Source organism: Poecile atricapillus, chromosome 4 (assembly GCF_030490865.1).
Source record: "Poecile atricapillus isolate bPoeAtr1 chromosome 4, bPoeAtr1.hap1, whole genome shotgun sequence".
Lineage (NCBI taxonomy): Eukaryota > Metazoa > Chordata > Aves > Passeriformes > Paridae > Poecile > Poecile atricapillus.
In genome coordinates this window covers 48,232,578-48,251,437 of record NC_081252.1, presented here as the reverse complement: position 1 = coordinate 48,251,437, position 18,860 = coordinate 48,232,578, and the positions used below count along the sequence as shown (strand labels likewise).

Sequence of the window (18,860 nt, the reverse complement as noted above, 5' to 3'; positions counted from 1 at the left end):
TTTTGCTTTGCTTGTGTCTGTGACCTTTGCTTTACTTAATGAACTGTCTTTATCTCCACCCATGAGTTTGCTTTTTGTTTTATTTTCATTCTTCCAATTCTCTTCCCAGCCACACTGGTGGAGTGAGTGTTTGTGTAAAAATTACGTGCTGGCTGTGGTGAAATTACAACAGCAACCTTTATTTCATTATAAAGTAATATAGCCAAGTCAAGGCAGGGGTTTTCAGCTGACCCTCATAAAATCTCAATTCATATGGAAGTTAAGACTTTATACTTTGTGTACAGAAAAACAAAGGTCACCATATATATATTTTTTATCATTTAAGGAGCATTACCTAAACAAATGGCACACACACCACAAAACAATGCTTAGTGGTAACATATAAAAGCCAAAACACAGTGGTAAGTTTGATTTGTACCACAGTACAAATCCTGCAGAGTTTAAATTCAAGTCTTCTTTAAGAGGAATTGAGAATTTAGATTATGCGGTATCTTTGGGTTGGTCAAACAATCACTGATAATGGAAAGATGTTTTCATCTACAGTGGATTAGAATTTTTTTAATGACTACTAAAAGTATTAAAAAATATATGCTTACATCCAATTAGAATCTTTATTATTACCATACCTGTTACTTTCAGTCTGTCGGCTCCAATGACAATCTCATCTTCATCTGCAGAAAACAATACTTTTCCACTATCACTTGCTCTTACTTCAAATCTCTTACACTGAGCTTCCACGGCATCAGCTCCTGAAATCAAGCAAGTGATTATTACATCTAAGATATATCGTAAGAATTAATCATCAGCATAAATGGAATATCCAAAACACATTGAATACATGATGCTAAAATATTTACTAAAATATTTGGCTTTCTGTAAGCCTGATAGATAATTTGCATTATAAAATACTGTTAAAATAGTTCACAGAAATAACTATCAAAATCATCTATTTCAGCATTATGTGGAAATCAACACTAAAATTTAGAATGTACTTAAATACTGAGATCTTGAAATGCCAATTCAGACAGAGCTTTCTGGGGTTTGTTCAGTTTAAATTGCGGTTTCTTGCCAATGAAAAAAATAAAAATAACACATGACCCTATTCCATCAAGACATACAAATCAACACAGCAGAAAAGGGTATTTTTCATTCAGTTCTACTACAAACTTAGACAGTGGAACAACATAAAAACCACAAGACATCAAAACAAACAACACAAACAAATATATCACAATTTATGTCATATTTTATGAAACAATATTCCCAAATGTCTCAAAGCTCAATAATCCTAATATAATTCTGAAATTGTACAGATATATGGAATTGATTTAAATGCAATGAAGAAAGTATGCAGATATTGTGACTTTTAAATTTACTGTGCTTTTCAATTTACAGGTCTTAACCTTACTCTTCAGTATTTTGTCTACTAAACTGTTTCTGAAAATTTTATTTTATTAATAAGTGAAAGCAAACATCACCTCTGAAATGGTGTTGAAAAGCAATCAACTGCATATGGCGCAACAAGATATAAGGCAAGATACATTATTTCAGGGAATAATAATCTGAAATTTTCTCTATGATCCCTACTTAGATTTGTAATGCATTCCTGGAATAAATCTATATGCATAAAAATTACATGGCATTATGGAAAAATAAATTTATATACGTTATTTCTGTTTAATAGTCTGGTTTAGAAGTCTGTCAAAATCTCCTGCCTCCATAATATATAAATTCTACGCAAATGCATAGAATCAATTTTATATATAATAAGGAATATAAAAACGTGATAATGAATTTTGGTCAAGGAATTGCCTTAGCAGCTCATAATTTGCAGAATCATCTGTGTAATCAAAACAATTTCTCTTACTTTCAGATGAACTTTTGTTTTTAAAAAATTCTGGCTATTTTTGATTCACAAATACAGAAGAAAATTAAAAGGAATTATCAAAATACTTGTGATGATGCATTTTGTTGAATGTTTATTCTGTAAATGTGTACAATTGTATTTTCTCACCCCCCACTCCCCTGCTGAAGTTCTTTTACAATGTTTTAATCAGGTTGTTTGCTTTGTTTTGAAAAAATACAAAATCTCTGTGGAAACAGACAGAGGCAGATTTCAGATTACAGAAACAGATGTTTGTTGATGCCCTTGTCCTGCAACCATACTTATGGTTCAGGAAACCAAAGGACAACTACAAATAACTTAATACTAAATAGTTTCATCTTTATTTAAGAGTGGATGATAGCTTAGCCACCTAAAAGTAAATGGCACTATAAGTACTGTGATGTTACTAATTTACACCCATCAAAGTTGTTAGCTCTGTAAGGAAAAGAAATTAACAGAAAATGTGTCAGAAATCAAAAAGAGAAAAGACCTGCCACAATCTTACTCATTAAATATCACTGTAAGTGACAGCCCGTTTCAATAATGGCTTTTCAAAACTTGTGGTGTATTCAGGATAATATAGGTTTTCATGAAAAATGACTTAAGTAACAATGATCTGGAACTTTGACTAAAGAATGCATATATTTTAGATGTTATTTGTGCTGCTTCAGAATCACATTGTATAGAAGTACACCTAGAATTCAGCTAGTCCAAAAATATCATTACAGGAATTAAATTGGTTTTAATGGTAAAATAAATGGGCTTTTACTTCATGTTTCACTCAGGACTCAATAGTGTATTACTTGGTATTACTTACTTATTGCTGAAATGGTAGTTAGTGCATTCAAGGCATTTGAGAGATTACTAAAAAACATAATACATGTTAAAGCTGTCTCTTTGACATAGAACCAGGTGTGAATGCTATAAAACCAGTTTCGGAAAGTTAAACTGCCTACAGAGTAATCAGTGCTATCAAAATGGAATTCTGTTCCATTACATTTACATTTCCCTGTTGAAATAGGAGCAAGCAGTTGCATTTGCAATGTATTAGGGTATTATCTTCTTAGCTGTAAAGCAAATTGCCGTGCTCCAAAAACACTTTACAAACATACACATCTCATAAAATATCTGAATCTTTAATAGTACTACTAATAAAAACAATGCATCAAGTCTTAGAATATTATGCATGAACAAAGGCAATATTTTGAAATTCTAATCTCAAACTTGTAGAGTCATCACTATTTTCATCAAATCCGATCTGCTTGAATAATGCATACTTCAGTCCAGCAGATAATCATATATGGAAATCTAAAATTCTGTTTGGAAAGGTAATTTCTATCAAACATGGCTACCAGAAATGCTTCTTAAACTTAAAACTTCTTACTGTATTGCTATTCTGCTTCATACTAGACATGGAGTTGGCTCCATAACAGCTTTAAACAGGTTCAAGAGATGTCCATGACAAACTCTTTTCTCATCTTGTGTTCAGGAAAAGTATTAACTTGTAAATTCAGTTGTATAATTCTCAAATTATTATGTTTCTGTGAAATTCCTTTCATTTAAATTATGCATATGAAAAATATACCTATCATACTCATATATACATGGTATGTAATGATGGTTTATAACACATGCTTGTTGCACAGCAGTTGCATAACTGAAATTATCATTAAACCAGCTACATTTTAAATGGCACAAAGCCTAAAAGTGTTTATTTTAACTGTAGTGAAGATGCATTAAATGAAAATGTTGGGCAGTACATGCAGTAAAAAGACAGAAATTTATGGTTCTGTAATCCAGATTAACAGTAATAGAGGTTAAATTTCAAAATACAAACTATATTTTGAATTTGTAGAGAGTTTGACTTACTAATTAATATAATAAAAATATGAAGAATGCATGTTCTGACATTTTGCATTTTAAAGTCAATGTTTACTTACAGTACTTCGTTATTATTCAGAAATACTAATTACCACCGCTATTTGCTGTGATAACTCTCCAGTTTTACAAGGTTTAGATATGATTACAAACACTAGCAGTTGTGTCTGATTTCTCAACCCCCTTCCATGTCCACCCGGCATACAACAAATTCAGACACAGAGAAAGATATAAAAATCAACAACCGTAAATTAAGTATAGGGATTAGAATTCAAATGGAATTACCACAAATTGATCCTTGTAAATAGGAAACATAATAAAGTTCAATATACTTTCTTCTGGTTCTTCAATGAAAAAAGGGTTACTTAAACATTTATTAAATGCAGAGTTTTATGAAGAGTCTGGATGACAAAGAAAGTTACTTTTATTAGAATGTGTTGATGCTTCTGAGATTGGAGATTAAAGAGATAAAGCATTTTTCATAAAGATTCAGCACTCACCTGGGTCTAAGATCAATTTTTGAAAAGTATACACCTAGATAATGTTTTTTTTTTAATATTCAGAGGAATGTTAGATGTGGTATTTTGGCCAGAAAATATCTTAAAAAAATTTCAGTGAATGCAAGAGCAATTGTGCAAATGAAGGATTCATACCAGCTGAACAGAAACATTGAGGAATTTCGAAAAGAAAAAGAGAACCTTTAGCTCCAAGTAAAACATCTACAAAAACAAAGATTCACAACAATCAGAACATATTCTGTGTTCTGTTTGCTGAGGAATGGAAGGGGCCAACTTCGTTTTATCTAAAAAGTGTAAAAGTAGAAGGTAAAAGACCCCTTAGTTCTCTCTGTCAATAGCTGGTGGCTATGCTGTAGAGATGTCAGAACACTACTGCTTCTACGAGAGGTTGATCTTCAAGGTTTCCTATTCTGAATGATTATCTACTCAGACAAGGGAAGCTGGAGCAAATGCTGTGTGAGAAGGAACAAAGCATACATTTGTAACCTTTTCTGAAAGGGAACAATAGCAGCTGTCAACGTAAATTAGGAATAGGAATAAGCCACACATTATTGTAAGGGGAAATTCAGTAGAACCATCTGAATCAGGTAGGACACTTCTTCCACCATGACCTACAGACCCAGTAATATCCATGAAAGATCAGTAGTATTACAGGTTTAGGACTTTGTCAAATGAAATCTGACAGAAAATGTTCTACCCTCCCGGGCAGATTTTACTTCTAGGAACTTTGTAAAATCATAGAATCATTATGGTTGTAAAAGACCTCTAATATCATTGAGTCAAACATTAACCCAGCACTGTCACTGAAAAACCCATCCCAAAATACTGCCTGTCACCTCTCTAATAGATAGAATACATCCTCCCTGCAGTCTGTCTTCCTGGTGCATCTTGACAGTGGAACCCCAGCTGTGAAAATAACACGGGGAAGCAGCATACAAGTTGCAGCAGACAACACTCTCCAGGCTACTTCTTTGAGGCCACAGCAAATTCTGTTACCTTTTCCACCTACTATCCCTAACATATGGTAATTTCCATGAGACTCAGAAATTACATGGCTGAACAGACCTTTGGTCTGATCAGATACAGCTGTTCATAATTTCATCAGCTATGGGCAATACACATGGGTGAATGAAAGTAAAATGTGATTCTTGAAGGTTGTTTGAGCTGTAAGTTGACACATTTATTTTGCATCTGCAATGGTTAAAAGGATGTGCATTGCCTGTAATTTTAGTTATAATATCTTAATTGCTTATGGGGGTCCTTAGATAAGAAAGCCAAGCAACACACAGGAAGATATGTGAGGCACCAAAATTTATCTGTAGGACTTCACACTGTATGTTTTGATCTATTTATAATCCCATTAAGTTCAATTTACTCAAAACATGATCTAGATTCTGGAACTGAGGCTTGTAGCATGTAAAATTACTTTTGTATTAGACGAATTTTTCTCATAATATTATAGATGTGTTATAAACATATTAAAAATGAAATAAACATGTATAATAATAAATAAATATACATGGTTTATGTAAATTGATAAATTTTAAATTAGATTGTTACATAAAGTATTTATAAAATAAATAGTAGGTTAAATTATAACTTTTTTTTTTATTATTACCAGATCCATTACATTAACTTTCCTATGTGTTTTCCTTTATTGTTCAGGAATCTTTCTTTGTGACATCATTAAATAGCCACATGTTAACTTCTTTTTATTGCTGCATTTATCAACTTACCTTTCATTTACAAGCTCATAAGTCCAGCTCATGCAACTGTGTTATTTACGACTCTAACATATTCTGTGCACTACATGCACAGAATATGTTAGAGTGTGAATGGGAGTAGAAAGCTTATTACTTTTTCTTACTCATGGTGAATACAACCTGAATATTGCTAAATCCTGAGAGGATTTTCCAAGTTTTCAGTCTTATTCTTAACCCTGTAATTTTTAGCTTTCAGTGATGTGATTAGTTTTTACAACATAAATATTTTACAAAGCTGAACCTGTATCTTTTGGAAGCTGAGGTTTACCAATTCCCAGAAATTCTACTGAAAATTCACTGATGTATAAATCTCTGTATCTCTGCTTTATTCTTTTCTTAAAAACAAATCTGATGTTTGACTTATTTGCATCTTTTGAGGCCTTATATCTCATCTGCATGCTGTATAAAATACCTGCTAGTAGCTGAAGGACCTTTATGCATCCTGCTTTATCACTCTGAGGTAACTGGACTGAAAATTAAATTGGATGAAGTGAAATATATTCATATAAGCCAATATGTTGAAAGGTAAGTTCCTTACCTTTCCTCTTACTCATTTATCCTGTGACCTTTTTAAATAACTGTTATGGATCTTACTTTGTGAAGATTTAAAAAGAAAATATTTCAGTTTTGTCTTTCTTACTGGCAGTATTCTCTGTAAGCATTAGACAATTATTCTGAGATATTTTTTCTACCCTGCAGACATTTTGAACCTTTTTTTGTGTTTTATTATTATAAATTAAAAGCTAGCAAATATTTTTGCTCACATTCACAGAATCATAGAATCATTCAGATTGGAAAGACCTCAAATATAATGAAATCCCACCTTTGACCAATCTCTACCTTGTCAATATATTCTCTATGTACCTTTGTTAATAAGAGGCTAGCTTTTTTTTTTTTTCTTTCCCCCAACTTTATTAAAAAGATACAAATTGTTCTTCCAGATGCTTTTGGCAGTTTCCCATTGACTTTAAATAAAATCTGTTGTGACTCAAAATATTGTATAATATTACTCACAATGTAGTGAATTAGACCATTATAATGTTTCTGAATGCAAATCAAACCTTTTTGAGATAAAGAATTGAATTAATCACACTTTGAGAGAGAAGACCTAAACAAAGGACATGAGCTACCAGAGTACTTAGAAGCTTTCTTGAAAAAGAAATGTTAAAACCTCCCTATTTTACATTTTTATAATATTAATTCAATACTGATAGCTACTATATAAAGAAGACTAAAAAAAGTCTAATTTTTACAAACTGACTATTTCTCTGATAATCTGCTTTATATGCTGAAGCTATCTATGCAAAAGGTCTTAGCATTTCATATAATCACACTTTATCTGAGAAAGATTTAATGAAAGAATGTACAAAATACTAGAAGATATACATGACTCATCCACAAGAAGACTACCACTGGGTACTACTGGCTAGTTAAACAAGGGAAAAAATATAGCCTGTTGACCAGAAAATGATAATTTTAAACCCTTCTGCTACTTGGCAGATCAGTGAAGTGCATTTTCAGATTTCTGAGCAACTAGTATCCGCTATGATGATGGCACAAGACAATGAGGGCTTAACCCAGCTCTCAGGATTTCTGCATTATCCATTTAGGAAATTACTTGTCTCCTTGCCCTTGACAGTGGGACAAGGGCCAGAAAGCTACAGAAGCAGGATAAAAGCATATTTGGGCTCTTAGCTTCTGGAAGTGTCTCTTTTGATTAATGTTCTCAGTGGTGCTCGTTGTTGACTTGTAGCACATAAGATGCAATTCAATTCACCGATGAAGACATCTACCTCAGCCGGTTACTCTGCTGACACTGAAACTCTGTGTCTTTGTGATTTGAAACACTGCCAGATTGTCTACCTTTGAAATACCCCACTTATGGAGGCTACACTATACCCTTGGGAAATCTGAAGTGTCCTTAAAAGAGTGTACAATTCTGTATCTGGAAAGAAATATAACCTAGATGCAGATGGATGTGCAAATTCAAGACCTGCAGCATAGGTGGAACTTTTGTCTGGGCTAGCTGAAAGCTTTCACATCAGAAGTATGGCAAGACAACCAGAATCACTCACCTAGAGAAAAATAAATGCGCTAAATTAGCACCTGGCTTCTTCTTCTGCACCAGAAACAAAATGGGTAGAAATCTTAAAGTGTGTGAAAACTTTGAGGTCATAACTAGTCCAGATGCCTCGGCAATATATATGATAAAAGAGCAAAAATAAAACCAAAAAACTTCTGCAGGCAAAATACCTGTGCAGAATAACACAAAAGCAAAATCATGAAGTTTTGGAACCCTAATGTCATAATAACTTATTTTAAAGGCAAGGTAGCTCCCAATTTTGATTTGGAAAAAAACTGCTCATTCTGTATTATTTCGATCTCTAACTCATGTTAACAATTCAGTGAATGATAACTATTCCCAGTGACTAATTAATTTGAGATTTATGGAATGCTTTTCTTCACAGGAAGAAAATTTAAAAATATTCACCTAATCATTAATTCAGTGCCATCTGTTCATAATTCGGTTACAACTACAATATTTATCACTCTAAGAATAGCCTAAGGAAAAAGAAGTTATTTTAAGACCTATATTGGATGTATTAAAGAATTTTTTTTAAATCCAGAATAAATATGCCTTTAACAATGCTGTACATGCTTGAGACAAACTGCACCAAGACAGCTCTGACCATCTACAAATGGCACAATTAAACATGTCTAGTATTGGCATAATATGGAACTTGCAACTTAATCCTGTTCAAAATGGAGGTAAAAAAAAAGGCAAATAAACAATTTCATTTATAAATAAAGACAAAACTCAGCAGTGTTCTAGCTGTGGTTATTAATTGCAATTTTCTAATGTATTTTTAAAGTTACAGTGTTACATTGAAGTTGGTTTTGGAACGATTTTTTTTTTATGGGACCAGGAGAAGTACAGTAAATAAAAATTAAACTTCAGTGTTGATGTTTTTAGAAAACAATATTAATTGCAACATAACATTGAGATAAAACTTCTGATAGTCTAAAGATATGTGAGGGGAAATTCCATAAAAACTGAAATATTTTTATTATTTATTTTTTAAGACTAGTCATTTAATTGATATGAACCAGAACTTGCTATTTGTGAGGTTCACAATCTCATATGGACAAATAATTTTCATGGGCAAACACAAATGTTTCAAAGCCTGACTATTCATTTCCAAGAATCTCTTTCATAAACAGACACAGCCTAATTTTTCATAGATGCTTCAATAATAAAACTGATAGAACTTTTTAAAGATAACTTAGCTGAAGAAAAAACCTAATCAAGTTACTCCTCACCCCTATGTTTGACATATCTCTTTGCTGTTATTTCAACACCTTTAGGTAGATCAGCATGCTGCTGAATTTCTACCTCCAAGTGTTCTCTGCAGCTCTGAAATAAAGAACACCAGAAAAATTGCACTGCTCTTTTCTTCTTTTAAATTATGTTTTTGTATTTAATTAACTTAAAATAAGCTTCTCATTTTTTGCCCCTATTTTGTCCTTCACCCCTTAGAACAATATATTCCTGACAATAATAGTGAGCTGTCTGAACATCAGGGGAAAAAAGGGGTAAAAATAAAATCTTAGTGTCCTGTCAGAGACTTGTTAAAGGTCCAGATGTTGTAGGTAATTTAATAACGCTTAGCAGCCAGCAGCAGCCTTGTGAATGTCAAAATGCATGCACAGCAGCTGTTTTTGAAGTTAAATGAAGTATTAGCTTCAGATAAAGCTAAAGAAAATAATTAGAACCATCTTTGGAAGATGGATGCTGCATCCTTCAAACCCACTCCTATACCTTTAAAATGTACATATACACTTCTAAATAGCCCCATTTCTTTGACTCTTGGGATGTCTCTCCTACAAAAGGAAATCACTTCTCCTTCCCTGAACATTTGGGCAGTAGTTACGCTGTCTGTACTGGCCAACAGCATGTGGGTAACAGCAGCAGGACAGATGGCAATGGATTAATGTTTAAACACTAACATTTCTGCAACACCATGAAAACACTAATTACCTCTTCCCACTCAGACTCTACTTCCACAGTTAGATCAATCAACTGCTCATAGCTGCAGGTCCTCCGATATGTTATGGGGTCGGGTTGGGTGGGATGGGAAGAGGATAAAATATTTGAGAATTACAACAGAATGCTGTGTTTTCCCGTTTCTCAGTGCCAATTTTCTAGAAACAGTGGAAAGGTCCAGACTTGTATTTAAAGTACAATAAGGTAAAATAAAAAGCCTATAAAGCACCAAAGTAAGCAGAGGACTGCAGTGCCACTGCCAAATACCTACTGATAATTAAAATCTACTTCAGTATACGTCCAGGCTCTACAGATTCTGTGGGGTCAAAGCATTGAGATGAAATACTAAGGCAGTGAGCTGAGGCTCATACCAAGCGGATTGGACACCTCTCTGCACAGTCATTGCTGCACTCCTGCTCCCCCTCCATAATCCCTGCCTGGAAAACACTGATTTAGTGTTGCCTTTCATCATTTTCATAATCACCTCTAAAGTGACAGTGGGTATAGACCATTGTGCTTTCAAGAGAAAAAGAGGCTTGTGGTGGCTTCTTTTTGAAGGCTGCCCTGCAGGAACCCAGCACCTCAACAGTCCTTAGCGTGCCAGGTGTTCCTGCCAGCACCACATCAAAAATGAGGTACAGGACCTTAAAATTCCCTCCAAATTTAGATCATGGACAAACAAGGAAAGAACATAAGTACTTTGTCTATGGTATGAAAAGAAAGGTATCAGTCTATTTATAAAAGTAGAAAGTACGTTTTTCTTTTTGTCTGTCAGTTACAGACAGAAAAGATGCTTTCCACATTAGATCAGTGCAACTTCAGATATGAACTAGCATGAGCTGTACCTTGTATCTGAGGTAGAAATAGTCTTCCTGAGCTCAGACTGAGGGAAAGAAAAAGAGAAGAAGAAAAGTTGGATCAAGACTCAAATGACAAAAGTTTTAGAGTCTGAAGAAGGTAGAAAGAAAATATACTGAATGCAAAAATAAGGGGAAGAGGTCTTAAGACCTCAGCTCTGGAAGTACTGAAGTTATTAGTTTTTAAGATTCAAAGAAGATTATGTATATCACGCTACTGGGGATGATAAAGCAAAGAATCATATCCACTGCACAGACATTTTGGATAAGCTGTTTAATACCAACAATGTATAAGCACTCTCCCTCTCCTGAAATAATCATGCTGAAATTGCACAGAATCCAATTACTCTCCTACTGCTGCTTGCAATTGTGTTTACTCATAGAAAATTTTTAATTCTTGACATCTCAACAGATGTGATACGCTCTTGTATTTCAGGAAGGAGGTATCAGGCTAAATAATGACCATACCTACAAGGAAGAATTACCACTTGGTCTTAATAACTGACAGAGAGATATCTTACTACTCTATTTTTACAGGACAGTTTTCATGTAGCAATTCATGAGACAATGAGGGAGACTTAAGATATATTTTACACCATAGAGTATTTCAAATGCTAAAGAGCATTGTAGTGTTATGTTTGCACATAATGTGCAATAAGATCATCATAATGACATGAAAGATATTGCTTAAAAACTGAAAATACATGTAATTTATCAAATTCAATCAGAAGTACAGTGTAAAGCATCTCTCTCTTGCAAAGAGATCTCGTTAACCAAGCACAAACTGGATTGAAAATGGTTGATGTAGCATATTCAATAGTTTTATGAGTTAATTGTGTAATGGATGTGTAAAAAAGTATTATTTTTCAATCCAGTTAATGCAACAGCTTGTCCAAAAGGGCATATTTGCCATAACTGAATTTCAAATGCACATATGAAGATTAACACAGAAAATGATGCAACTAATTTACAAGTGAAATAGAAACAAAAATTAGAAAGGATTTGTCTGCCTCTTGATGCTGAATCAAAACAAACAAACCCTGATGCTTTCTATTATTTGTAAATTACTTACACAGAGAACTGCAAGAGAAATATGGATGAATTTCAAATAAATTATGATGTTAATTTTTTCAGGATTAGTTTGGCAGACCCATCAAAGTGCTGGCAAATAGGTCAAAGTTTGGACCAGTTTTCAGACAGCTTCACATTTTTCCAATACCACACTTCAGGACAATTAATTAATGGGGGTGGATTCTCATGATAGTTTAGCCGAAGCCATTAAGAGTATATATTAGGTGAACTCCTATCACAAAACCTGTTACAGCACAGATGGTTTGTAAAAAGACTTTTCCATGGACTAAACAGACAGAAATGGAGGCAATGTCACGTTGCACTGTAAATTATGAGGAGGGATGAGACTCAGATTCCAGCTGGACATTTCAACTGCTATGAGCAACATGGCTCACTTTCTGACTGCCTCCTGGCTCATCTCGCGTGCTTTGCCAGGAGGAGGCATAAAGCCATATGGCCTTCCAGGCACTGCTCCATCATTCCTTCTGCAGTGAGTCCTGAAGCTGAAAGAAATCCTTTCACCCCGCAGTTAAGTACAAGGTAAACTAACCTGTATAAAAAAAGAGCAAGATATCTTCTACTGACCTCCATTTGAAAAGTCTGACAAAGGATTTGTACCAGAAACTAGCACAAGAGCTGTATTTTCACCTCCTGATAAAGTGTTTATATTCTTACGTTTGGGAAGAGTGCTTAACTGGTGATAAAAGTTTAACATTATACTTTAAAATCAGTACATTCAGAATATGTAAGATTTTGCTGTGTAAAATATCCAAATATTCTCTGGATGACAAGTAACTAATGTAAACGTAACGGAGAAAACATCAGACAACCAAGTGATTGTCAACAGAAAACTCCATTTAAAGTGCAAAAAAATCTGAAAAAATGTAAGCAATGCAAGTAATTTAGCCCAGAAATTATGAATTCTCAGTTAATTTATTTTTATATTAGAAAATTAAGAGCAAGTGAACTAACTATAAGTTGAAAACCTTCACTACAATGAGAATCACCTGATAAATGACAAAATGTGCCAAAAGAAGATTTTAAGCTACTACATATTCAGTCTGCATTTCAATGTGAAATATTCCTCCTTGTATAAAACTGCAAAAACTAGACTACTAATTCATCTAGGTATGGTAAAATGAATTGCCGACATTTCTTATTTGCATACATTAAAGGGGTATTAGGGACCAAAATTTGTGTTTATTCAGTCTGTATTTCAGTTAAGGAATAGATATTGAGAGAATGCTGAGAAATGGATAAGTCATTTATCTGGCTTTGTTTTGCCATACCTTCTTAGCAATAATAATTATCCTACTGTACCACAGTGGTTACAGGAACAATTGCTTTAATATGGAAATTAGACTAACAGGAAGTTTAATGTATTTCAGATTTTGGAAATTCCACTGTAGTTTGGAATGACAGGCAGACAAACCTCTTTGTAAGAGGAAGGAGAAAGTCTTTATTTCACATATTCCTGGCAAATTCTAATCCATTTTTGCCCAGCTGAAGGGCAACAACAGCTAATGAGGGATTGTAAAACCAACTCATCCCTCTGCTCCTAGCACACCACTACAGATGAAACAGGAACAATTACGCAGATAAGAGAAGATCTGAGACCATTTTCTCCCTTTTCCTATAGCAAGGAAAGGGTGTACGTGTACAATCATTCTAAAATCACCCTCTTGCAACACTTAGGAGAAAAGACCTTACATTTGAGGTTACAATGCATGCAAGCAAGATTCTAAAACAGAAACATTTCTTGTCTCATTAAGCATGTTATTAATGGATACTTAGTTCAAGTTCATAAAAATCTTAAGAAAATGTCTGACAATAATACCAAAGATTTAGAGCAACATGTATACACATATTATTACATGTACCTTACTATTATTGTTACTACCCTGTAGAGTAAGAATATATTATTTTGTTACTCCCACAGATGATCCTAAAAGCAAGAATACTTGAAATACTTGAAATAACTTGCTTCAGCTCTTCATGGATATCTAAATGTTGCAAAAGGAACATCAGCAGTGGCATTTAGGTGATGATTTACTTTGAACACCTCAGAAGTGAAGGGGTAGCAGGATGTGTTACCTGTTAAGGTATCCCTTGATAGAAGCATAGGAAACCACCATATACGATACAGGTATGAATGATGAAGGAGGCTCCCACTCCCACATACCTGCAGTTTCTAATTTCCAACGGTTTCTGCACAACAACCCAAGTATTCTTGATGGAACACCGCAAGTAAGCAAGCATATTTTAAAGAAAGAGATCTTGGAATAGACAAGTTTTGTGGTAAATGCATGGAAAGGATCTCAAAGTTTGACAAGTTATTTGAATATATATTTTAACAATGTTATCAGTCTTTAGCAGTGCTGTAATTGAAAATCACACATCTGCCTGCTGTTCTCAAAAAGTAACCACAAGAATGTGATAAAACTTTGGTATTCAAATATTTTTTCTGAATTTGCATGGCTCTGGAGATCTCAATGGCTAGAGCAACAGGTTCAGGAGCACTCTAAAGCTGTGACTTGTACAGGTCTGGATGTCTGTGAGTTATGATTCTGTCTGAGGGCTCAAAGCTTAGCAGAAATTAAATGCACTTTTCCTGCACATTTCAAATATCCCTAGAGTTCTTTATGAAGAGAAAAGGGTCAAACAGTTTTTTGCACATTTCAGAGATCCCTGGAGTTCTTTATGAATAGAAAAGGGTCAAACAGCAGCAGAAATACCTGTCAGAAACAATTATTGCAGTAAGGAAGAATGTAAGAAAAAAATACCTCTTAACAAAAAAAAAAAAAAGGAAATGAAAAAAAAAGAAAATCAATAAACCTGAAATAATAATCCAACCTGAGGACGAATGTACATTAAATACAAATGTGTGTTTCAGTTTCAAATGTCACATTACATTTTTTTAGTGCTTGGACGACTAGAGTACTCCACTCAAAGGCAGGCAAAGGTATATAAGATATGTGCAAACAGCATGGGAACAAAAGACTTGTGGCTCAGGGTGAGCAACTAATGTGCATTTCTACAATCAGTAGAAAAAACAAAGTAGAATTTTCCATATAAACTATTTTTACATTATCCATATTAGCTATACAAACATTGATCAAACACAGAAAAAGAGTTGTGTAAAGGTAATTAAGTAGAATGACTAATGCAGAACTATTACTAAGTAAGTAACGGTTGTGAGGGGAGAGATGTGACAACTTATCCAGAAAAATTCCATGGATTGTCATCTTTTCATCTTTATTTTGTGGATACAATTCACGTCTGTGATACATCTGTTCCATTGGTCTTAAATGGCATGTCTAAAAACTGAAGGCTGTGGAGTCCTCTTGGAGATCCAGACACAAACTTGGCAGTTTCCAGACCATATGTCATGAATAGACTGGAGTACAAACCAACATCTCTTGCTTAGTTGGTACAGATCCCAACAGAAAGCACTGCTACAGCTGTGGCTTTCTCTCTGTAGAGTTTTTAGTGCCAGTATAAAAATACTATACTGCAATAATGGGTGTACCCTTGGTATTGTATGACCTGAAGCATAACTTGAGTTTGTATCATTTAAACATGCAACCACTCAACCATCCAATACGCTTAGTTACTTTTTTTTTTAAAAAAAAATTATTTCATATATTTTTTCTTCACTCCTCCTAGGCTAGGGTGTTTCCCAACATGTCTTAATGATGCACTTTAATGACATATTTTGTCTTCCATAGTCACTTACAGAATTGAATATCTGTTGAGAGTTTCACTGGATTTTTTCCATCTCCCCGAGTGAACATATAACCTTCTTCCTTCCAGCCCCAAAACCAGTTTTTACATTAATCCATCCTCCCATTACAGTTCTAATTATGTCCTCTTAAGGCTTAGTCTTACATGGCACAGTTTCAGACATCACAAAAATAATTTTTAGTTGTCCTAAAATTTGGCATGAGCAGCAATTTGGTTGCCAAACACAGGAGGAGCCAGCCTATTTGCTAGTTTGTAGTACCACTTCAGTCCTGTGAAATGTGGATAAAATGGCAATGATATCACATGTATAAAAAGTGCCTTATCATCCTTTTGAATGCACTGGCATCCTTCATTCTTTGTAGAATGCTCCTGCCATCCACATTAACTTGTAGTCTACTTTTTTAAAATTATTATTATTCAACCCTTTAAAGAGTGAACAGATAATGACATTTTAAAGTTTTACCAAGAATATTTTTTCCCCCCAGGACATGATAATTTGCTTTTTTGTGGTTGTTTAAAAGATTTTTCCTCACTGTTTATTTTCATTCTTTTCACTGGGCAGCCACACAAACAGCTGCTTCAGCACACTGCACTAGTGAATGGACAGAGAGCATTTTTAATGACAAGAACTTTCTAGGACTATTTACAACAATAGAAAAATATTTTCTTATGTCAGCAAACTGCATAGAAAAGTCCCCTCCCAGTCCTTCTGCAAATGTGGTCATGCTTTTACCTAGGCAAAAGTAAAAACTAGTCTCTGTTCTGTCTTTCACAACAAAAAAATTTAGGAGAGAATTAATTAATTAAATTAATTAATTTCAAAATAAAGTATTTTCACTTTTAGGTTCGTGTTAATTTCTTTGATTTCTTAATAGTAGAACATCCACATTTTACTGATTTTACTAGCAGTTGCAATTGTCTTTACTAAGAAAGAAGTTTAAGAAACTAAGTAAGAAGTTTAAGAACTTAATAAGAGATAAAGAATACTTTAACATACATCCAATACTGTACAGGGGATTCATCAAAAAAAAAATAAATACTGATATAAGAAATAATAAAGGCCATATATGAAATAAAGATTAAGAAATAATAGATTAAGAAATAATGTTAATACAATATTGCAATTTAGCAAGCTTCTAGTCTCCAGAGGTGGCACCAGCTGCACATCAAGAAGCTTAAGGTGTTCACCATAATGATGGTAACATAAAACACATGTTTTTTTCAGGTCTTCCTGTTTTTAAAATATTAACCTCTAATATGATGCCTTTAAGTAGGTCAGTCTCAATACACTCACATTCATTTTCAGTGCTGGATTCACTCAGCCAGAATAGTGTCAGTGATAAAAATATTATATCTATTTTGGCCAATGTGAATGTCTGCCATGGGCAACTCACCTTTTTGCAATTTCCAGCTGAAGTAGAGGTTTTAACAATAGAGTTAGCAGATGATAGAGAACTGCATTTCGTAATTGCACTGGGCAAGTACAATATGGCCAGAACAGGTGTTAGCTTAATTTTCCTCATCTGTACCCGCTAGCAAGTCTGGTTACCTTTGCACACTCATTCGATGTGGTCGTTCAGGGAAATCAGTGCAGATGGAGTGTCACTGTGTGCTCTTGCCAAAGGTTTTTACAGCTAGAAGCCACTGTCTCCAGTCAGTATCAACACTTAGTATAGATTACAGCTTGAGTTTAACTTAAAATTATCTGTGGGCATCAACTCAGCACATGAGGAAAAAACAATGAATAAAACACATCTTAATCCAGATAATGTGGATTGAAAATGAAAAAATGAAAACACATAAAGTCTAAGAGGTGTCCCTAGAATTTTGTATACTAAGGTCTTACACATTTATGTTGTTTTTCATCCCTTTCCCAGTCAATATATATTGTTTTGTACCAGAACTAGTACATCTCTTTTCAGTGAATTTTTTTTTTTTGCCAATATTCTTAAAAATAAATATTAGTACTCTTCTAGTTCAGAAAATATAAAAGAAAATGCTTCATATTTATTAACACAAGAAGTATGATTTGTACTGAAAACAAAGTATAGCACAATAAACTTCATAAAATGGGGGAAAATACATGGTAAGTGAAACAGATAGGGAGAGGACTTTTCAATTTCCATTTAATTTGGAATGGCTATATTTTATACTTTGTAAAAATATCAGTTTTAATGAATGACTGGCAGTATGTTAGCTTTTCATTTAAATTTTGTAGTAATTAGGAAATAATTTTGGTTTTTTGCTTTTTTCTGATTTTTAACATTCTGTTACTCCAACTATTTTGAGTATGTGCTGATAAAAATGCCTTAGAAAAGTGACAGGGCCAAAGCGACTGCCACTGAAGTAATGGAAGACTGACAAAAAGTGTAAGAAAATTACGGTTATTTTCCCATTGAAAGTGTTGTTGAAACATATTTTGCTGAGGCTTTTTCAGTTTGTTTTGTTCCAGTGGTCTCAAAAATTATAATTCTTCATTAAGCAGTTTTAATTTTAGCTATTTTGAAGAATTTCTAGTTTTTCTTCCTTGAATTAATGCTGAATCATGCTCTTATGATCCATTGTCTGCAATGGTTTTTGAGTATGGTGATGAGATTTTTTTCCCAGACTTTTCAGTAATATTTTATATGTGATGGTAATTAATTAAACCTATTAATAAAGCTAAACTGATAAACATAACAGTCAATAAAGAACACTCACCTACTGTCAGTTGTCCAGTTAACTGTCCCATGTGATTTCTTGCATTCACTGTTACATTTCTGTCAGACTGTAAGACCAGTGGGCTATCCTGGGAAACATGTATGAGACAATAAATGAGAGAACAAAAAAATTGAGGTAAAATTAATTTAGAACTTAATATAAACACGCATGCTGAGAGGGAAGTTGTGTCAACTATAATAGCCCTTTTTAATAATTTCATTATATATTTTACAAGTCAAATTTTTATATTAAAGAATACCAAGAATACTATTTTAAACTTGAAGTCTTTGTGCATACAATCCCTGCTTCAGAAATCAGATTTGAATTTGATTTATTTAATTTGTATTTTAATTTCCTGTTAATATTACAAAGTTCCAAATTCAAAAAACCTTAACACAA

At 33.7% G+C, this 18,860-nt stretch overlaps 1 protein-coding gene across 1 annotated transcript in view; it reads right to left on the bottom strand.

The window, feature by feature from the left end:
* The window catches only part of SGCZ (sarcoglycan zeta), a 228,935-nt gene that overhangs the window by 46,471 nt on the left and 163,604 nt on the right, over window positions 1–18,860 (bottom strand). The window contains exons 4-5 of the mRNA XM_058838251.1: window positions 18,462–18,549; window positions 627–749 (exon numbers count right to left, since the gene is read on the bottom strand). Of these exons, the coding sequence (XP_058694234.1) occupies window positions 627–749; window positions 18,462–18,549 (211 nt within the window). The remainder of the gene's footprint in view (window positions 1–626; window positions 750–18,461; window positions 18,550–18,860) is intronic.